The sequence below is a fragment of the Podarcis melisellensis genome (assembly GCF_964234715.1).
Source record: "Podarcis melisellensis genome assembly, chromosome: 10".
NCBI classification, from domain to species: Eukaryota; Metazoa; Chordata; class Lepidosauria; order Squamata; family Lacertidae; genus Podarcis; species Podarcis melisellensis.
In genome coordinates this window covers 53,795,237-53,818,051 of record NC_138542.1, presented here as the reverse complement: position 1 = coordinate 53,818,051, position 22,815 = coordinate 53,795,237, and the positions used below count along the sequence as shown (strand labels likewise).

Genomic DNA, 22,815 nt, shown 5'->3' with positions numbered 1-22,815 from the left:
CCACCTAAAATTGCTAGATACTATACAAACATTACAACGCATGGCATTCTTTGGTTCATCACCCTGATGTCAACTCACATCACCAGCTGTTGTCATGAGAGATGGCATATGACTCAGTGATGCTAGACTATATAACTAAACATGGTTGAGAAGGGGGAGATCAGGCTCATGTCTCCTATAAGTTTTAGTTCCATTCATGTTGTCCCTTCCCTCCCGTGCTGAGACAGCAGCTCAAAGAACCTGATGTATGGATCTAGACCAGGGATGAGAAACCTTTTTGTCTTCATTCTGAAGTCTCACCAGTAGTGGGCCTTTTGAAGTCTCACCAGTAGTAGGCAGGGCCAAAGTGGGTGGAGCAACAGACAAAAGTTTACCTTTGTATAGCAAGCTAGTTTCCACACACACATACACACCCTCTCTGCCCACCATCTTGGCCAGGGTTTCCTTAACTTGGGCCTCCAGCTGTGTTTGGGCTACAATTCCCATCATCCCTGACCACTGGTCCTGTTAAGAGATGAAGAAGATATCCCGCTTTATCACTACCCGAAGGAGTCTCAAAGCGGCTAACATTCTCTTTTCCCTTCCTCCCCCACAACAAACACTCTGTGAGGTGAGTGAGGCTGAGAGACTTCAGAGAAGTGTGACTAGCCCAAGGTCACCCAGCAGTTGCATGTGGAGGAGCAGAGACACGAACCCAGTTCACCAGATTACGAGTCTATCGCTCTTAACCACTGCACCACACTGGCTCTCTAGGGATGATGGGAAGTGTGGTCCAAAATCAGCTGCAGACCCAAGTTTGGGAAACCCTGATCTTGAGTAATGAGTTATCATCAGAGTTCAAGGATGTGCAGCAGGGCCAGTAAAGGGTCTGGGCAGGAGAAGAGGTGTGTAGCTTTGGGAGAGGACCAAGTGTGAGACAGATTCCTAGAGGGCCACATTTGGCTCCTGGACCTAAGGTTCCCTACCCCTGATCTTGTAGACTTATTGGACTTTACCAATTGGTAGGGTGAGCGTTGCTCCCGGGCGGGAGGAAGGAAGTCAAATGACACCGAGGGTTGGTTCAGAGAAAGAGTTTATTCTGCTCTCTGGATAGCAGAAGGCACTTGCATGGTCAGCTCACAGCAAGTCCAAAGAAATGAGAAATTTCATGCAGTGTATATATCCTCCAGGCACCCTCTCCCCCCTTCCCCAGGAATCCAGCCACGTCAGCTTATACATGCAGGTTGACATCACAGATGTTCCTGCTCCAGTACTTTTAACCATAAAAGGGTGTTCCTCTTCCTGTACTCTTGACCATATAAGGGTATTCCTGTTCAGGCACTCTTATCTTGGGGTAAGAAGGTCACCAACTCTCCTGGCGCTGTTCCTGGACTAGGTCTGTGCATCATAGTGTGGTCTTTGTGGTCAGGATGTAAGATAAGACCCAGAGGCGCCATCCCTGCTCTACTGGAACAGTCAAGGCCATACATTGCCGTCACGGACTGATAAAGGAGAGTGCTTTGTTTATACAGCTGGGTTTTCTGTTTATACATTGATTCAAGATCAAGCTTCCTGAGTTTGAAAAGCTCAAGTTAATGCATTTTAGAAATGCTCCCTAGGAGGAGGAGGAAAATGGGGATTTTGGGTCAGTTTCTAACTGACTGCACAGAAACCCATTCCTTCAATCTAAACTCATTCCTTCTTCCATGTTGTGGACACCTCAACCCAGCCATTGGCATGATCAACCCCCTTTCCCTGAACAACATGGCTGTGCCACCCTAGGTACTTATTCTGGACTGGGAACTGTCAGTTAGATGGCAGGATGGGGGACAATGAGAGATCCATCTTGTCCATCTTATAAGATAGTCTTTCTCAGGAGCCAAAATTAGCAGTGGCTTGCAATTAGGGCAGAACAGAAGACATCCAAACCACTTCCCAGGTAACTACTATTTGCAACACTGTACCGTCAGTCCCTAGCTGCAAACTGCCTGTTCAGTTATATCTGAAAGCATGAATTAATTAATTAGTATGATGAATGAGTCAATGCACTCATCACAGATTAGAAATATGGATTGCCCATTGAACTTCAGTTAATCAGAGCTGATCCTCTGCAAAAAGTGTTGTGGCTGATGGCATTGCAATATGGGCAATGAATGCAAAATGCAGGCAATGTGCTTAAGATGAATTTTCCAAAGAATAAATTGTGTGCATTACTTAAGCAAGAAAGACCTCGGTATCTTCAAAATATCGTCTTCAAGGTACGGCAATTTATACTCTTTTAACATTAATCTATAAACAAACCAGTTAATTTATAGCCAAGGAGGGTGAATGATGGCAAGAAGGAGGAATAATTTTAAGTAAATTGGCTGTTGCTGGTGAATATAATGGATTTTCTTATTTAAATAACAATGCCTGGAGCCAGAGTCTTGTGTGCACTCTGACATGCATATGGAACTGCCGCTCATGCAAGATTGTACCATTTACTGCTGAGCAAAAAGTTATCTGAAGAGAACTTTCAGCTGGAATTTTTCAGCCTGGGGTGAATGACTGGGACTTACTTAAGGGGGGATTTATGTAGGTTTTGGGGGGTTGGGGTGGTTTACAAGCAGCAACAGATTTCCTTTTGGTGGCAGATTCACAATGGCTACTACTGCACTTTGAGAAAGCATACAGACCATACATTTAAAGGCACCCCCCAAAGAATCCTGGGAACTGTAGCTTTTTAAGGGTGCTGGAAATTGTAGTTTTGTGAGGGGCATACCAGTTTCCAGGATTATTGAGGGGATGTGTACCAGGGGTGTAAGAATTCATACAAAGCCCACCCAAGGATGGGAAGAGAGGTGAAGACAATAGGGAGAGAGAATTTTGATTCACTCCTCTGCCCACATCCAGGGTTGGGACACAAACATGCAGATCAGATTGGATGCCTGTGAACCTTTCAGAGCATCATTCTTCATAAAATACCACTGCTTCCAGGAACTGATTAATGAGAATTTGTTGATACGTGCAGAAAGCACCACACTTTCTAGGTGCTTCAAGAAGCTAGAAAAGTTTTTGTTTTTTTAAACGAACCAGAAAGCCCTTGGACCATCTCATTAAAGAAAAAGTAAATGGAGACAAACAGTACTTGGAAAGAGTTCCTAGACTTGAGATCTAATACACATGCCTGTGTTCCAGTCTGAGCATGATCTGTTGAATGTGGACTGGAAAGGTTTTGTAGCCTTATTAGACTTTACCGATTGGTTGGGTGAGTGTTGCTCCCGGAGAGGGAAGAAAGAGTCAAAAGACACCGAGGATGGTTCAGAGAGTTTATTCTGCTCTCCGGATAGCAGAAGGCACTTGCGTGGTCAGTTCACAGCAAGTCCAAAGAAATGAGAAATTTCATGCAGTATATATATCCTCCAGGCACCCTCTCCCCCCTTCCCCAGGAATCCAACCACGTCAGCTTATACACGTAAATTGACATCCATGACCATAAACAGATATTCCTGTTCCGGTATTCCTGACCATAAAAGGTTGTTCCTGTTCCTATACTCTTATCTTGGGGCAGGAGGTCACCAACTCCTGGCACTCCTGGCACCGTTCCCGGACAAGGTCTGTGCGTCATTGTGGTCAGGAAGTAAGATAAGACTCAGATGTGTCATCCCTGCTCCACTTTGGAATGGACAAGGCCATTCATTAGGCGTCACAGACTGATAAAGGAGAGAGCTTTGAGCACTTGTTTATACAGCTGGGTTTTGGCTCAAGAGCTCAAGTTAGAGCATTTTAGAAATGCTCCCTTGGAGAAGGAAAAATGCGGATTTTGGGGCCCGTTTCAGACTGACTGCCCAGTCAGGTTTTAGGTTTTGGAAACCCATTCCTTCAGTTTCACTCCAAGTTATGGAGTGAACCAACCCCCTCCTTATAGACATTCAATGGGATTAGTTTACCAGTCTACTCATAGACTGGAGATACAAATTGGAGATTGATACTGGAAATACAAATTGGATTGATACCATTCTATCTATTCCTAGAAGATGAAAGCATTTTATTAAGAAGCTGTATACGTGTCATTACAAGAATGAGGGGTGGGGAGAGAGCTTGTTCCAATCCCTTTTCAAAGGTCATCATCACTATGCAGCACGATTGCTTTCTTGTTTCTGCCTTTCTTGGCAAAAGTAGTGAATAAGGAGATCTTCCAGCAGCAATACATTCCGAGGAGACAGGTGCCAGAAGCATTGAAAATCTTTTTTCAAGAAAGGTATTTCTGCCAGATTTCTGGATACCCTGGTTTTGTTATACATGTATAAAGGCAGAACAAAGAGCTATGTTTGGCAGTAATCTCAACTGTTGATAGGAATCTTCACATCTCCATTGGGAATGACCACAATCTCATTGAATAATTTAGTTTCTGATCTTTCAGAATGGTTAAACATTGTTCATACTTGCATAACCAAGTCTGCAATTAGTGTTCTTTCTGGCTGGCTCTTTGCCAAGCTACACAATAAGGTTTTAAAAAGCACAGCCTTACCCCCCCCCCGAATTTGTGAACCCCCCCCCAAAAAAAATCCACCTGGAGGGGTAGGAATTAGCTCCTGATCAGACTACTTTGCCTTTTTAATTGATTCCAGTAACAAGGCTATTTATAACTGAAGCACACCACAACTCCAACCATAGCTTTTTAAAATTTACATCTACGGTGATCTTCTCCAAAATCAAATAAAGCTGGTATAACTATCACTTCTTTTCTATCCAGGTGATGATATACTTGAGGATCTGTTGGCTGAACAGAATCACCCCACCATCTTCAGTGCAGAAGTGTGATGAGACTGACAGTGAGGTTGTTTCCAGTCTACCCGTTGGCTGAGCAGCCATCCTGAATGGTTCACACAGTTTGTGAGGAAGTTATGCAGTGGAAGCTATTTATTTAACAGCCATTCCATTTTGTTAGCAGGGAGGTTATCCTCTGAAGAGGATAAAGATCTCATGGTTCAGGTAGGCATCTGTGAAAGGAGGCAATATTTTGGGTGATTTGTTTCCAAGCTGTTTAGGGATTGATAAGTTTAAAGGTGGCGCTGTGGGTTAAAGCCTCAGCGCCTAGGACTTGCCGATCGAAAGGTCGGCGGTTCGAATCCCTGTGGCGGGTTGCGCTCCCGCTGCTCGGTCCCAGCGTCTGCCAACCTAGCAGTTCGAAAGCACCTCCGGGTGCAAGTAGATAAATAGGGACCGCTTACTGGCGGGAAGGTAAACAGCGTTTCCGAGTGCTGCGCTGGCTCGCCAGAGCAGCGATGTCACGCTGGCCACGTGACCCGGAAGTGTCTTCGGACAGCGCTGGCCCCTGGCCTCTCAAGTGAGATGGGCGCACAACCCCAGAGTCTGTCAAGACTGGCCCGTACGGGCAGGGGTACCTTTACCTTTACCTTTAAGTTTAAAGTAGCACTTTAAATTGGGAAACTTATCAGGAACCAGTACGGCTGGCAAAGTATTGGCAAAATATAATCAAAACACCCAGATCTAGTTAATAGACCTGCAGTTTCATCAAGACAGTTTTAAAAGGGAGCCCTACTTGCAATGCATGATGCGAGGTCACCACAGCATGGATAACTGTGGCTAAGCTATCTTCATTCAGAGATGATCACAGCTGGTGTATCAGCTGCAGCTGATAAAAGGCAATTGGAGCCGCAGAAGCTACTTAAGCTTTTAATGATAATGTTGGGCAACGTGTGGCCTTCCAGATGTTGCTGGATTCCAGGCTCCCATCAGTGCCAGCCAACATGGCCAATAGTCAGAGATAATGGGAGTTATAGTCCAGCAACATCTGAAACAGCACAGGTTGCTCATTCCTGCTTTTGATGGAGCATAATCTTTTCTAGAACAAGTTGAATACAGTTTACCTGGGTGAGGAAACACTCACCAACACTCTATATTTTCATTTTGAGTCTGTTTTTTCAGCCTTTCTCCAATTCAGGATGTACACTGTCTCACCGGTGCCTGATGGAAATGAGAGAAGACTTTTATGTCATCTGCATACAGGATTTTACCCATATGCACGTTTATTTGATATGGGGGAAGAGACTGATTAATTATATGAGTTTTATTCAATTAAAAATTATTTAAGCAGGATTCAGCACAATGCATTTGTAATAATAAATTAATAATCATTTGCAGATTTTAAAAGTCAATTTTATTAAACTGCAGCAGCAGCAGCAGCAACAACAACAACAACAACAATAGGGAAGTGAAAAGGTGTAGACACAGGACACTACACCTATACAGTATAAGGCAATACACAAAATTAAGTTTTTGTTTTTAAGAAAATGGACAATCAATTGTAGCAGATTTATTTCATGTGAATTTTGAGGATGAAAATCGCTCAGTGCAAGATTTAGCTCTATAAGCTCTTACCAAAAAGTATCAAGTGGGAAAATCAGCAACCTAAACATGTCTGAGATGTTATCTTGGCTTTATTTTTATTAGTCAAAATGAGAAGAACACAATGGCTCCAGCTTTGTAATATCAAAGATACATGAGGGAACATCTGCCATTATGACAGAATCATAAATCACAACACTGAAATCCTGACACATTTTCTCTGCAGTGAGAACATTCTCTAGATGAAACAACTGACAAATTGCCTAGATAGGAATATATTTTGCAAAAATATTATCTTTAGACATGACAGAGTCTCCAAATTTTCTACATCTGCTTCAAATGGTTATTTTTAAATAATGTTATTGGTGAGTAGTATTTTTCATGTGAGATCTATTCTAAAAGCCATGATAGGAACAGTTAGCCTAAGGTATCAGTTTTGATTCTCAAGCACTTAGTGCACACAGCATTAATTTCAACAGGGCAAACATTAGCAGAACCTGTGTCTTCAGTCTACAAACGCACTTGTCACATTTGATTTCGTATCATTTTTCTTAGTAGGCTGCAATAATCACATGTTCCTCAGACTCACATGCTCCTGCATGCTGAAATTATAGGCTTACGCTGCAATCTAAATCCTGACCGAGCAGCAGCAGGGCTTAATGGAGTGGTGGAGCTACCATCACATTTGCAGCCTTGGTGCTCATGCCACTTGGGAAATGGGGCATGATTCATTGGGCCTAGATCCATCAAGTGAGAGCATGAGGTAAGCTCTGCTCCTTTTCCTGCCCACTGCCCTCAAAATACCCAATTTTGAGGCTTTCCACAGTTGGCTATCAGTAGGCATCCCACTAGCAGAACTTCTGCCCAACTGAACATTCTCTTACATGCATTTTCTACCCTTAAGATTTTTTGGGTCTCTAAGCTTAAAGACCATAACTGTTGAAAAATCAATTCACATTCTACTCTTTTAAAATATATTTTACCCTTCAGCCAGCTGCTTGTAACATTCTGGATGCTGGGGGGAAATGGTTGAGACACATTTGGAGGAACTTAAATTGAACTGTGATTTGAACACAAACTGTTCATTTTGTAAAGGGATAAACATGAACTAGAATGTGAAAACACAAATAGAACTTTTGGGGCGTGTTGCACTTGAACTATAAGTAGTTCCTTTTTAAGATAAGCTTTCCAAGCTCTGATATTAGCACACTGAATGCTGGCAAATGGCAGCCAGTGAGGTGGAGCAGGTGTGAGAATAATCTCAGCATGGTGGTATCACACAATGCCTTTTGTTTTGGTAGATGTTCCAGGGGGCAGGAGAGGGAGATGTGGAACTACTGCTTTCAGCAGAAGCCGTTCATTCTCTGTAGCCTTTGTCAAGCAGGTACCCTCCAGCTACTTTGGCCTACAACTCTCATCTGTCCCAACTGTGATGGGAGATGTAGTCTAAAACAGCTGAAGGGCATCAGGTTGGAGAAGGCTGATGTACTGCATTGTTTAGTCCTGCCCTGACAAGCCTTTCATAGTGTCACAATGTTCTTTCCCCTCTTCTCTGGTTCAAAATGGCTTCCTTCAAGAGAAACCACAGAACATCACAATAGCTACAAACACCACTTGCTCAAACTTTTTAGCTTTTAATTCACAAGTTATTGCAAGAGATTTCATAAGCAACGTTGGGGGGGGGGTGTTTTGAAACAAGCTACAGAAAATTGTTTCCTGTAACCAACTGTGATTATGAAGGTGTGTGAGCTCTTCATCCTGCAGCTAATTTGACCATATTTCTTGAAACCTTGTGCATATCTTCTGCAAATTTGTCCAGCTCATGTAAATAGGTGAGGTCACTGTTTGTCTAAATGCAAATATGCCTGTTTTTCCTATGCAGCAAAGAGATTACATTGAATGACTCCAGGTTTGATTTCATGGTGCTAAGCCAGGGGTCAGCAATTTTTTTCCAGCAGGGGGCCGGTCCACTGTCTCTCAGACCTTGTGGGGGACCGGACTATATTTTGAAAAAAATAATAATAAATGAACGAATTCCTATGTCCCACAAGTAACCCAGAGATGCATTTTAATTAAAAGGACACATTCTACTCGTGTAAAAACACGCTGATTCCTGGACCATGTGCAGGCCAAATTTAGAAGGTGATTGAGCCGGATCCAGCCTTAGTTTGCCTACCCATGTGCTAGGCCCATTTTTCAGTTCCTCAAACGGAAAGACTTTAAACTTTGAGGAACTAAAAGGAATGAGGAATTCAAGGCCACATCTTTCAATTTTGCTGTCTGCTTACTTCCTCATTATAAAGGGCAGGCCAAGCACCATGAAATCAAGATATTCCATCATGCATGCTCCAGATTTCTTTTGTAATGGAAAAGCTACATCCACTATGCATTGGGGAGAAGAAGGTCTTCACTTTTTACACAATCCCAAGGCATGATATGAAGGCATATGATAAAGTGACTTCACTGAAGACAAGGTAGATCAGTGCCTCCAGGAATATCCATGTATAGTGGATTGAGTTCTGTGAGGGAAGAAAGGTGGGATAGGAAAATATTAACTAAACAATATGCTCATTTACATGAAATGCTATGGTATAGAGAAGGAAAAACATATTGGGGGGGTGACGATGGCACTTTTTCCTCTCATGCCTCGGGCCCGCTCCCATTTAGATAAATTGCCCCCACCTCACTGAACAACCCTTTACCCGAAGGTTTCTTTTCCTTTCCTCTTTAAATTCTAAACCAGAGTATCCTGTGAGGGGAATTCTAGTAAGCTGGAGTCTTCAACAGATTTTCTTTAAATAAACAATAAAGATTTATTTAAGGCATGATAGTATTTAACACAAATGGTTACTTCAGTGATAGAGTGCAATTTCACTTTAATGCTGTCCTCAGTTGTTTTTGCCTTATCGGTTTGGTTCCTTTATACGGTGATACTTTCTTTCAGTTATTCACCCCCTTCAACAATCCAGCTCCTGAGGTACCTAAAGCAATAGACCCAAGGATTCCCCACAGTCCCTCCCTTCCCTGGGTTTGGGAGTTTCTTTTCTTTAGAAGAATCTCTCCCCTCCAGACTAGATTTGAGTCCCAAGTAGGCTGTACCTTTCCAGCTCCTACTTCTCCTGGCTCAACCTCTGCCTCCCAGTAAAATTCAGGTCTGTTCCTCCAACAGGACACCACACTCTTTTTGTGGTTTTGTTTTCCAGAACCAACTCTTTCTTGCTTTCACTCCTTCTGAAGGAATGGGTTTCTGTGCAGTCAGTTTGAAACTGACCCATAATCCCCATTTTTCCTCCTCCAAGGGAACATTTCTAAAATGCTCTAACTTGAGCTCTTGAGCCAAAACCCAGCTGTATAAACAAGTGCTCAAAGCTCTCTCCCTTATCAGTCCATGACGGCAATGAGTGACCTTGCCAGTTCCAGTAGAGCAGGGATGACGCGTCTGGGTCTTATCTTACATCCTGACCACAAAAGACCTTGTCAAGTCTGACAAGAGACCCGGGAATGGTGCTAGGAGTTGGTGACTTCCTGCCCCAAGATAGGAATAGGAACAGGAACAACCTTTTATGGTCAAGAGTGCCGGAACAGGAATAACTGTTTATGGTCATGGATGTCAACTTGCGTGTATAAGCTGACGTGCTTGAATTCCTGGGGAAGTGGGGAGAGGGTGCCTGGAGGATATATATACTGCATGAAATTTCTCATTTCTTTGGACTTGCTGTGAGCTGACCATGCAAGTGCCTTCTGCTATCCGGAGAGCAGAATAAACTCTTTCTCTGAACCAACCCTCGGTGTCATTTGACTTCCTTCCTCCCATCCAGGAGCAACGCACACCCTACCAATTGGTAAAGTCCAATAAGGCTACACTTCTACCTCAACCTGTCTCCCTACCTATCTCTTGACCTCTCCAACCTCTATTCCAACCCACTTCAACCAACCCTCTCCAGACAGAGGGCCTTCTCGGTAATGGCGCCTGCCCTGTGGAACGCCCTCCCAGCAGATGTGAAGGCAATAAACAACTATTTAACTTTCAAAAGACAACTGAAGGCAGCCCTCTTTAGGGAAGTTTTTAATGTCTGATGCTGTATTGTTTTTAATATTCAGTTGGAAGCCGCCCAGAGTGGCTGGGGAAACCCAGCCAGATGGGCGGGGTATAAATAATAAATTATTATTATTATTATTATTATTATTATTATTATTATTATTATTATTCCTCTCTCAAATCCCCTCCTTTTAAACTCTCCCTCCTGGAACCACAGCCAATTAGAGGCTGCCATTCATTAACCATTTGCTGGCAGGGAAAGCAAGAAAAAAACAAGCACATTTTGATCCAGCTGGTCCAGCAAAACCAACTTTTTCGTCACAGGGGGTGTTTACTGCAGGAGTGATTATGCTGGGTGCTGGAACGTTATTTGCCAATATTATAAGCCTGGGGTGTTGTAGGACAGGTCTGACAATGATCCCTTTGTTTGACAGGGCTATATTGACCCAAGGTCACCCAATGGGTTTCAAGTTAGTGTGATGCATAGTGGACCACAATTGCTTGTGTTAAATTAACCCTGTCCGGTTCATTTCTGGTAGGAAATTCAATAAGAAATGCAACCAAGGATTCCAGCAAGACAATACCCTTTATTAACTTTATTGCAGTAAAGGACAGTCCCATAAGTACTGTACTGATCACAGGTTTCACGCAGCCTTTTATACTCTTTTACATACAGCTTACATCATGCTAAGTACATAACTAGTTCCATCTTGTCCATTCCACATCAGCCATGACAACATCTCCATATCGGAACATCCTACAAGTCATACTAGTACAATAAACTAACCTTTGATCAATAACAACAAACAAAAGCAGATCACACAATGGTTAATCGTTAACCTAATCAAACATAGATCTTGGATCTATGCAGTTTTATGCTATAACCATGTTCAAGCTAACTAATACTTTCCAAATATGAATATATGTATCCCTATATGCATTGAATTACCTTACTAACATTCTTAATGTCTTTTATTGCTATATAAAGTGTTATTTACCTTTCACTACCATGCCAGGCTGGTGCAAAATCCAGTCACCAACCTGGCTCCATGCCTGGGTAAGCACTTCCAGTGCATGCACATGAAAAGGTAAGAAAAAGAGTGCCCACACATGTGCAGTAGGAGAAGAAATTCAGTGCTGTGCCCAAGCAGAAACACATGCAGGCAGCAAAGCTCATCAGTAATAATTTACTGAGGTTCAACAGCTTAAGAACATAGTTACAGCATCACTGGATCCCCTTAGAGGTCCAGATATATCTCGGATCTGTGACCTTGGCTCTTTACAGACTCAGCAGAGTTAATTCACAAACAGGTGCACATCTGCCATAACTAAGATAAAATGTAGCTAACTACTCAGAAACTGTATGTTCTACACCCATTAAAAAACCACCCTGACATATGAACCAAACTATTCAACTTTTGATATTAATTCTTGCCAACATTAGTTCCTACCAACTATAATTACACACAAAGCACAGTGTTCATATTTGGGAACACAGGTCATTCATATTTGAGTAAAGGTTAAGCTGACAAGTCAACAGCCTTTGGTCAACACAGTCAGCGTTCCCTGATACATTAATTAGTATTTAACATCCAGATAAACAATAAAACTTTCCATTATTTCTGTTTTCACATTTATACTAGTCTAGAAGTTGGCATCACCTTGCCAACAAAGGTCCGTATAGTTAAAGCTATGGTTTTGAGAGCTGGACCATAAAGAAGGCTGATCGCCAAAGAATTGATGCTTTTGAATTATGGTGCTGGAGGAGACTCTTGAGAGTCCCATGGACTGCAAGAAGATCAAACCTATTCATTCTTAAGGAAATCAGCCCTGAGTGCTCACTGGAAGGACAGATCCTGAAGCTAAGGCTCCAATACTTTGGCCACCTCATGAGAAGAGAAGACTCCCTGGAAAAGGCCCTGATGTTGGGAAAGATGGAGGGCACAAGGAGAAGGAGACGACAGAGGACGAGATGGTTGGACACTGTTCTCGAAGCTACAAACATGAGTTTGACCAAACTGTGGGAGGCAGTGGAAGACAGGAGTGCCTGGCATGCTCTGGTCCATGGGGTCACAAAGAGTCGGACACGACTAAACAACAACAAGAATATGTTCTAAACAGGCATACAAACTCAATCCTCCAGATGTTTTGGGACTACAACTCCCATGATCCCTAGCTAACAGGACCAGTGGTCAGGGATGATGGGAATTGCAGTCCCAAAACATCTGGAGGGCCAAGTTTGCCTATGTCTGTTCTAAGGTAACTTGGGAGCAATTGGGGGGAAGCCATTTCTCCCTTCACAACCTTATGGGGTAACCTGGATTTGAAAATAGAGAGGTAGTCCTTTTTTGTAGAAGAAGCAGGCTGGGATTTATACATTAGATCAGTTAATAGGATCAGATGGAGAAATTATTTGTCATTTTCAAGTTGGATAGCTAGTGCCGAATGGCAGTAACTCTTCCACTACTGCACCTTTTAGAGTGCATTTATGGACCATTGGCTTTGAGCATCTCAGCATCACCTATATTTTTAGAGGAAATCATTTTATCTTTGCAGACATCTAGACTTAAAATACAAAAGTTGTTTATAAATGTTTATTGGAAAGGTGAAAGTTGTTCAGCATTTTACTGATGACTGGAATAGGGTGTGTTCCATTCGTCTCAATAAATGGGAGAGCTGCTTTAGCATCTGTATCTAGTGTTTCTTCAGATTTAAAGCAAATACTGATTAAACAGAAATTGAGGTTCTGAGTATAATGGGCTCTCCGGCATCTTGATAGAAGGGAAATGCCTAGTTCAGATATATACTGATGACAAAATACAGATATGCTTTTTGAGGCATATGACGTGAGAATGTCCTGTAGTGTTCTCTTTCTGTTAATAAATGATTGTTCATATTAACTTTAGGGAAAACCTTTGACACTTGCAGATATTCACACTTTTAAATGATATTCCTGTGGTGTCGGGATTATATAGTTTTTAAAAGACTTATACTTCAAGGCTGGATGGATAAACACCCACATTCCACTATTTGGACATATATTAATAGGTATGTTTAAATCAGGATTACTGTTTCTGTTAATGTGAGTTTTATTCCCTTTTTGTTGTATTTGCAAAATAAAAAACTATTAAAAATGATATTGACATGAACTTAGTCAATTTCAAGTAGCTGAGCAAAGGCTGTATGCTCCCCAATTATTTCCTCCATATAATTTTTTTCAACAAGCATTTGAAGCAGAGATTCTTACTCCAGTGTATCTGTATTGCATTTGAAATGGTTACTACTGATGTCTTTATTGTTAATAGCTTTGAGGTGTTTCATGTGAGGTGATTCATAAATGAACAAAATAAATGAGACAATTTCTCCCCCTGCCCTGTCACACCTAGTTAATGGACCACTATGATTTTGCCCATTTAGTATTCTATTAAGAGTCTTTGTCAAAATGCAGAGACACATTGGTAAATGATTGTCTCCTCCCTGCTTAATTCAGGTTTCCTATGATCAGCAAGATGACCAGTTTCCATTTATTTCAACTTTTTTCTTTTACTACTCCAAAGGGAACAAAATGTTCAGGTATTTCAGCATCAAACAGATTTGTTCCTTTTTTTTTTTTGGATGACCTGACCTAAAGGGAAATTAGGCATTTCCTGTGAGCTGTGGTTATACATGCTTTTATTTATAAATATCTTGTTCAAGATAAAAACAGGATTCTGAACAGTGGATTTTACTTGCTACCCCTTCACTTCAAGATTCTTTCCACCAAATTGTTCCTTGTGAAACTAGCTTTTTGCAATTTGTTAATGGGAGTGTTACTGCCCTCAGAGACATGAACTTAAGGACTGGGAGAGTTGTGGTCTGCTAAGCTTCAATTACATATTCAGACTGGTACCAGTAATGTAGGATTATATACAGCTCCATGGCAGTGCTTTAAACACAGGTCTGCTACAGTGTTTTTGCTAGACCAGCACACCCCTGCAATGCCAGGAGTTTGTCCCAGCAACTGTCCATCTTTCCACTGCAAATTTATATTGGGTGGTGGATACAGTCTCTTTCAGAGCAGGCCTGCATAGTAACAGAAGTTTCACTTGTTTCTCAGATAAATGTGGTATTCTCCTTAACCCAGTTAGAACATATGTTAGTCTGTCTGTATGGTCCAAATGGCTACATTCCTGTATATGTTTTTATTACTTCTGAATAAGGAAGCCTCTTACTTTCTCTGCTGCTTCTTGGCCTTTGGGCAGACAGTTCAAACGATCAACTCACACAGCAAGTAATACTCCTCCATACCCATGTAAACAGAAAGCAAAACATTATAGGAGCGGTCACCAACCACTCAATCGTGGTACAGCCAAACCAACACTCATCCCTACTATTCCAACTAACTCCCTACGAATTGTGCACTTTTTCCAGTAGCATGCCTCAGCGGAAGATGAGAAGTCCGGCTTGTTCCATCAGCTCTGCTGGAAAAGCTGCTCTTTCTTGAGGAGGCAAGCTGTCCTCTGGAGAAAAACAAGGGTGGTCGGTCTTTGGCATCTCCTCCCATCTCTCTCCTGCTTCAGGAGCCACTTTGCTCACCGACATTCTGGGAGAGCACAGATATTCCTTCTAATTCAAGGAAGCTCAGTTCAGGACATGTTCCGGTTTTCCTTTGGACCATTTCTGGGTTTAGTCTTCTCAAGGGTGGGGTGTGAGGAGAGAAGATCCTGGTTTTTCTTAAGCGTCACCTCTGGCAGAGTTGACATTGAAGTGCTGGCCAGTTTGCAGACCTGGGGAGGAGGTTGGTCACCCGGGCTCTCCCTTTCACTAGTTGCCCTGCAGAACTCCTTGGAGGGAGCTCAGCATCCCTCAGGGGTGTAGCTCCAGAAAGGAAAAAGTTAATACCTTCACTCTCCCCCCACCCGACCATTTGCTTCGATGGTGCTTACCTGCTCTTTCTGAGGGGCTTGCAAAGCACTAGGGCGGAGGAGGTCGTGGAAACAGTCTCATTTCACTAGTACTTTACTCAGCCCCATCGCTGGTTCCTAGGAGCAAACCAAATTGACCCACAACCACCTACCACAAGCCGTCCTCCTCCTCCTCCTCTAGGCGTCTTTCGTCCTTTTTAAGCCGCCAGCCTGCTATTTCTCTCCCATGGCCCGAAATGACCCCCCCCCCCGCCCCGAATTCGACCAAGCCCAGAACAGCCTGCCAATCCCACCTTTTATACAAACGTAATAGCAGTTGGAATCCAAACGGTCGCCAGGCACCTGAGGAGGAAAATGACACTCTGAGGCGGCTACGGCGAGAACCCCGAGGAGAAGGGGGCGGAGCTTAGAAGGGGTCGATAAAGGGGGCGTGGCGTGAAGCGGCGGTCCTGTCACCGGAGGGGGCGTGAAGGGGGCGGGGCATCGGTAGCCGTTGCCCGCGCGCGGCTGTGCGCGCTGGCGACCTCCTCTCCGGGTTCGGTCAAGGAGCAACCGACGTCGCTGCTCCCAGCGGCCGTTGAGGGGCGGGCGTTCCGCTTGTAAGAAGGGGGGGGGGGCGTGAGAGCAGAAGCGGCCGTTGGGAGAGAGGCGTTTCGCGCCTGAAGTGGCCGCCGTCGCCGCCGCCGAACAATGGACGAGCCTATGGCGGGAGCAGGGCCCACCCCGGCCGGTCCTGTCGCCATGGGTGGGGAAAACGAGGCTGAAAGCCGGCAAGGCCCCGCGGACCGGGCCGACGGAGAGTCGCGGCTCAACCTGTTGGACACTTGCGGGGTGTGCGGCCAGAACATCCAGAGCCGGCGGCCCAAGCTGCTGCCGTGCCTCCACTCGTTCTGCGTGCGCTGCCTACCCCCGCCGCATCGCTACCTCATGCTGCCGCCTCCCGCCGCGCCTTCGCCGGGAGCCGGCGGCCCCAAAGACCCGCCGCTGCCTCCGCCGCCGCCTTTGCTTCAGCCTTCCCCGGCCCCCTCGTCGCCCGTCGCCACGCCGCCCTCGCCGCTGCACTGCAACCCGGGTAAGGAAGCCCGCGCGGCGGCCGTGTCACGACTGGGGGTGAGGAGGAGGAGGAGGAGGAGAAGAGCTCGTAGTTACCTCAGAGCAAGGCGGGCGGGAGAGGGCGGTTGTCGCGATTCCTCTCAGCACTTGATACCGGAAGAAAAGACAAACCGAGGCAGGGTTCAGTTGGCGAAAAGTGGCGCTGAGGTTGCAATAGCGCTCTTTGTCATGGAAATCCTTTCCCCCCAAGTCCTGAGGCAGGAGAAGTGGGGAAAAGAGGGGAGGCGGGGGGAGCATTCTTCTCCACGTACGTTTCAAAGAGGAGTCCCGGGGTTCACAAAATGGGCTCCTGGGCCGAGTCTTACCTCAAGTTGAGCCTGGTTCCGTAGCGGCATGAGCTGTGGTAGTCAAGTCGGGAGCCTGCTTCGTCGGGTGCGTAAATATGCAGAGGCTGAGAGGCAGCCGTCGAGAGACTTGTAGGCAAGCAGGCGTGCGAAGGACCCAGTATCCCGGGAGCTGGCATGCGAAAAGCAAACAATAGTGGGGGGGGGGGGGGAGGAATGTGGTCATTTTCAGGTTGTGGAGGCAAGAGCTATGAAGACACAGGCTCTCTGCCTCTCCACAGAGCTCTGGGATTTATGCTGCTGTGCAGGAAACTTGTGGGATTTTAAACGTGGGGCGCCGAGATCCGATGTAAAACGCCACCTTTGGGAAAGAAACCATAATGGACTGCAACTTCCCATTGTTTATACACTGCATCCTGTGCTAGCATAGATGCGAGCCAAGAACTCCCCATTCAGGGGCTGGGCTCCTTATTATCCTTGCTGAAGCAAATATTTGTGCTTAACAGCATAGTCCAAAAGGCAACTGTCTACTCTATTTCGTTCCTCTACTGAAGATGTTGGGGCTGATAAGCACTTCAAAAGTAAAGCTTTAGAGCTGTAGCATCAGTCCTCATTTTGCTCAACAAAGATGACAGGGTAGTAACAATTTGTTATTTCTTTGTACTTCAGTAAGGTACAGCAGGCTAGGCTTTTCTTGGTAGTTTTTTTTTGTTTTTTTGGAGGGAGAGTTTCTTGTCCCTCTCTGGAGTTCCCAGTTTCTTCAGAAAGTGCATTTTTTGCTGAAAAAAGAGCTATTTGTGTGCATATTTTGTCTGGATGACAGATATAGCTAACACTTGTCACTAACCCTTGGCTCATAGTAAGTATGTTGTGTGCTTGAGGGAGATGGCTTGTTTTAATAGTGATAAGTGTGTTTGAGGATAGTCATCTATGCATGTTATATATTTATCTCTCTTTTAAAAAATTTCCATGAGCCTCCTATATTGTCAGGATTTCCCATACGTTACATAATTTCAAGCATAATATGCTTTTTTCTTACTTTAAGAACTATATACAATTATTCCAGTGACATGTTTTTTACTCTCTTATGTCTGTTGTAAAGGTAATTCAGCTTTTGACCTGTCTGATAATTTTTCGTCCATAGCAAAATTATTATATTGCATGGTAAGGAGTAAAAGCTCTTTTTTCCATTGTTCCACTTCCCAGACCACAAATACCATATACCAGTTTGGAATTTTGTTCTAAAAGTTCCTATCCGTGTTATGAGTTTGGGGGCTGCTAGGGTGTATACCTGAGCCCCCCTTCTAATTCCTAGATCCAGTGTAGATTCAACTATTGTAATAGCCAGACTTGCCTGGTTATGGCCTTTTGGTATGAGTGAGTAGGGGAGCAAAACAAGTGGTTCTGTGCTAGATGACAAATGAGTGTGCCTTCCTCCCTTAACTGTCTGTTAGTTAGAAAGACAAAAGGCCAGAATAGAGTTTGAGTGCTGTTAGCTAGAAGCTGGGTGCAAAAGCTGCAGACTAGAAAGGCAGAGAGACAGCCATAGCTTATTTCTGCTGGAATTCAAGGAGGACCTGTGAGTGAGGTGTGGAGATTGTAAAGCAGAGGTTGGTGGGCCATCTGCCACTGATGCTTTAATTGAGATTTCTTCATTATAGGGGGTTGGACTTGAACAGTGTTTTGAAAAGGACTTTTGGAGATCCAACCATCAGCTGATCATAAGCCCTCTTTCACTGACAAGTTTTACATACCCCACACCTGATTGTCATGTGACAAAGGTCTTTGAGAGCAGAAGCAGTAAAGGGTAGAAAGTGTTGGAAAATGCTGAAAAGTGCTGACTCACTCTGACTCATCCTCTATGACTCATTCCTTGTACAAATATTGTATCAATTACAGCACGGGTAGGCAAACTAAGGCCCGGAGGCCGGATCCGGCCCAATCACCTTCTAAATCCGGCTGTGGACGGTCTGGGAATCAGCGTGTTTTTACATTAGTAGAATGAGTCCTTTTATTTAAAATGCATCTCTGGGTTATTTGTGGGGCATAGGAATTCATTCATTTCCCCCCTAAAAATATATTCCGGACCCGCACAAGGTTTGAGGGACAGTGGACCGGCCCCCTGCTGAAAAAGTTTGCTGACCCCTGAATTACAGGAAGACACTCAGAGCCAGGAAAGATAAATACAATGGGCTCAGTGTGCTCTCTAGCCTTGTCTAATCTTATTCTGTTTTACTTTGCTCTTCTCCATTATGTGTTTGTAAAGAAGTATGATTGCCTCCGTAAAGTTTTATTCATTTACTGTGAAAACTCTGCGTTTTTTACTTTGCTGCATGACGCTGATATACAGTTGTACTTTGGGTTACATATGCTTCAGGTTACATACGCTTCAGGTTACAGACTCCGCTAACCCTGAAATAGTACCTCAGGTTAAGAACTTTGCTTCAGGATGAGAACAGAAATTGTGCAGCGGCGGCGGCGGCAGCAGGAGGCCCCATTAGCTAAAGTGGTGCTTCAGGTTAAGAACAGTTTCAGGTTAAGAACAGACCTCCAGAACAAATTAAATACGTAACCAGAGGTACCACTATAATACCAGGTGTAGGGCAGGTAGGTGTGTGTTGACTGAAATGGCAGTCCCAAGAGGAGGCCAGGTGAGACTAATTCAGTTTGTGGGCTGGGACCCGCCACCCCTATTCTAAAATGTGTTGTGGCTTTTACATACTTTGGTCACATGTTATTTTAATGAACATAATTCATTCTGCAATAGCTCTTTTAGCATTCCATTTTTGTGACTTTCAATCTTCTGCAACTACTTTTTTCATTTTTTACTATTGTTACTATCCTGACATCACTATACATGGCTCAAGAGTTTACAGAAGTCAGTGAACAAAAATTGTACAGGTTCTTCTCCTCCAAGAAGCATACAATCTAAAATGTACAAGAACAGGGTATGCAAGAAGAGACTTGGATAGAAAAAGAATGCAAGCAAATTGCAGTTACACATCTGTATTGTACAGCTGAGAAAAATGTTTGTAAAGTGAGACTAGAGGTTACTATTTATTTAAAATATTTTAGGGCATCTTTCAGTGCAAATTCAGCTCGGGGTTGCTTATAACACTTATCAATAATAAAACCACAGTTTCAGAAATGCCAGGGATATGCTGAAAAGGAAAAGGTATGATAAAAATCTGGATTAGGGGAGGGGAAAGTGTGAGAAGGCAGTGATTAGGAGAACATCATATAGATAACAGATAATTAATGGAAGTACAAGATGCTTACTATCCACATTAAACAACTATGAATGAGTCCCTAGTGTTTGCCTCATTGATCTTAATGACACATGCACGTAGCAGTGTTTCATACTTTCCAGCCCAAGATATAAGAAGATTGCATGGGGTGCCTGTACAGTATATTGTATTCTTTATATATGTAACCCTATGTCAGCATTTAGACTTTTTACTTTAAACTACATATTTAGTGCAGGGATTTCCTCATGGACTATTTTGTTATTTGCCTCTTAGCTTCAGTGTATTCCTGTGTACTTTCAAGAACTTCACAAATCCATAGCCCCCAACACTGTTATTGGGGTGTATGAGGTGTTAGGGGAGGAGTACTGCCTCTGGTGGGAGACACATTGTACTCATCCTGGGGTAGTTTGTCCACCTTTGGTCTCTACGCTGCTCTCAGCTCTCACCTGTGGCTCCTAGAAGCGGTCAGCATGTGACAGTGGCCACACCACAGAAAATTTTTTTTTCTTACCTGCACTGATGATAGTCATTGTTTGGATGGATGGCTTTTATCCATTTCCACAGTCACACAGTCAATCAATCATAAAATGAAAAACAAGCCACAGACACAAAAATGAAATGGCAGCAAAAACAAAAGCACCAAATATCACGTCAGAACACTGCAATCAGAAACAGAAGGCTTTAATTACGATGGGAGGGACAACTTAAATTTGCTGCTTAAGGGTAAAAACGGGAGGGGGAAAGCCTTAATTATGATGTGGGGGGGGGGACACAACTCCGCAACAGTAAAAACTGAAGCTCAGGAGACCCACATCCAGGTTTGCAGCGTTCGGGTTCCGAGTTTGGGAAGTAAGCTGTTCAAAAACTGAAGTACCACTGTAGTGTGACCAACAGTCAAGAAAGTGGTTGCTGCTGGGGCCCATCAACCTGGGAAAGTAGCCCTGGGAGAAGAAAAACTGATCCTATACTTCCGCTGTCTTGTGGATATATTCATTCGCAAGAAAGACTTCAGGAGTAAGCCCTGAGGAAAATTCCGTCCTGTGTCTGTGTCTTGTGGGACATCTTCAGGAGAAGAAAAGGCTAAGGAGTAAACCCTACACAAATCTTGAGTGCAGTCCCTAATATGGTTAGATGTGTCTTGTACGACTCCTGTAGGCAAGTGCAGTGGTACCTCAGGTTACAAACACCTCGGGTTACAAACACTTCGAGTTACAGACTCCGCTAACCTGGAAGTAGTACCTCGGGTTAAGAACTTTGCCCCAGGATGAGAACAGAAATCGTGTGCTGGTGGTGCGGCAGCAGCGGGCAGCTCCATTGGCTAAAGTGGTACTTCAGGTTAAGAGCGGTTTCAGGTTAAGAACGGACCTCTGGAATGAATTGAGTTAGTAACCAGAGGTACCAGTGTAATGCCAAATGTGGAAAGCAGCAGTTATGAGTTAACAGTCTCTGAAGCCACAGCAGTTGCTGTGATTCTTCACTGGTTTGACTTCACCCCGAGAGGCACACTTCATTGACAGATTGATGTCAGCAACAACAGTCACTGCTATTCAGCATGTGGTGCTATCATGCTGACTCAATTGAGATCTGTGTGACAGAATTTTAAGAACAGTTAGAAAATTTCATCCACAACTTTGATGCTCTGCTGAACTAAAATGCAATGAAGGAATGGAAGAGATTGATCTGCATGGCTATAATTCTGTTCCTTAACCAAAACAGTCTTACGGGTCAAATAGGAATGCTTGGTGGACTAGCTTTGGGGCTGCTGGCTAGAGGTTCTTGACATAACAACACCAATGCAATCAGTACATTCCAAGTTAGTTTACTCATTTATCTGTTAGAAATTGAATGGTTTATATGCACATAGCTCATAATTATGCCAGTAAGCTCACCTGAGCAATGCAAGAAATCATTGCTTGGTGAAGAGCAGGAAACCAGGTTCTTCCTGTAGCATATGCATCTTGGTCTGTGCTATCTAACATCTGTTGCAATGCACACACAGCCGAAACCTATTACTTATGTTGTTCTTTGATTAAATTGTTAAGGAATGATTTTAATTCCATCTGCCTTTCTTCACTTATAACATAGTTATGGTAGATAAAAGTAGGAGCTGTAGAAAGTCTGTATGGTTTGTTGATTTGCCCTCCACTGTTCTAGAGCAGTAACTACCAAACATTCCCCCCTGCCCCCAGATCACTTGAAAATTGCTCATGGTTTTTCCAGGTCACTTACTGATGTTTCTGACTGTTGCAGTAATTGTAATGTCCTGTGCTACATGCAATATGATATGTAACCCCCCACTTTTTTCTTGTACAAACGTGGAAGATATATTATTTTAGCCTATTTTAGGACTTATCCAGACTTACCTGGTGCGCCATGCTTTCTGGGCACAGGTCCTCACTTTTCCTGTCCATGCATTTGTTTTGTTTTGTTGTTATTGTGTGTGTGTTTGGCCCTGGTGCTTTCCCTAGGAAAATCTGGTCTTTTATCACTGAATCAGAGCAAACATCAGTCCCATAGTTTGCCATTTACTTCAATTGTGGTAAAGAGTGGGTTTGTGTGGGGAAAGCACCAGGGGTAAAAGAAAGTTCTTGAACACAAACCTGGAAAGCCAGGACCTGTGCCTAGAAATGTGGAGCAGAGTTAAGTATGGATGACTTATGAGCCATAGAAGAAGTGGTAAGATGCTGGGTTTACCATTTTCTATCAGAAAGAACACCTGGTTGCTCCAGCTGCAAGCAGCCATAGGACTACAGAGCCACAGAGAAGCAAAGTATGACCTTTGCCATCTTCCAGAAGACTATGTTCTGCTGTGTTGAGCAAGCTCAGTTAGCTAGGGATGTTGGGAGCTGTAGCCCAACTAGTGATGTTAAATTCTCGAGAATAAGTTTCTGGAGAAT

At 43.7% G+C, this 22,815-nt stretch overlaps 1 protein-coding gene and 3 long non-coding RNA genes across 5 annotated transcripts in view; 2 read left to right on the top strand and 2 right to left on the bottom strand.

Annotated features, from left to right (window-relative positions):
- The first annotated feature begins 4,947 nt into the window (after nucleotides 1–4,947).
- Nucleotides 4,948–7,349, top strand: LOC309379382. The gene is made up of 2 exons (XR_014172468.1): nucleotides 4,948–5,027; nucleotides 5,393–7,349. It is a non-coding gene; the product is annotated as an uncharacterized lncRNA (long non-coding RNA).
- Nucleotides 7,321–20,420, bottom strand: LOC309379380. The gene is made up of 2 exons (XR_014172466.1): nucleotides 16,692–20,420; nucleotides 7,321–8,849 (listed from the first exon to the last, which is right to left on the bottom strand). It is a non-coding gene; the product is annotated as an uncharacterized lncRNA (long non-coding RNA).
- On the bottom strand, nucleotides 13,654–15,665 carry LOC309379362. Its single transcript, XR_014172448.1, has 2 exons — nucleotides 15,295–15,665; nucleotides 13,654–15,226 (listed from the first exon to the last, which is right to left on the bottom strand). It is a non-coding gene; the product is annotated as an uncharacterized lncRNA (long non-coding RNA).
- Nucleotides 15,821–22,815, top strand: part of TRIM24 (tripartite motif containing 24) — a 36,283-nt gene continuing 29,288 nt past the window's right edge. The window contains exon 1 of one of the 2 annotated variants that reach the window (XM_081928203.1): nucleotides 15,821–16,345. In XM_081928203.1, coding sequence (XP_081784329.1) covers nucleotides 15,964–16,345 — 382 coding nt within the window. In that variant the 5' untranslated portion in view covers nucleotides 15,821–15,963. The remainder of the gene's footprint in view (nucleotides 16,346–22,815) is intronic. The other variant, XM_081928202.1, reaches the window with a different exon arrangement.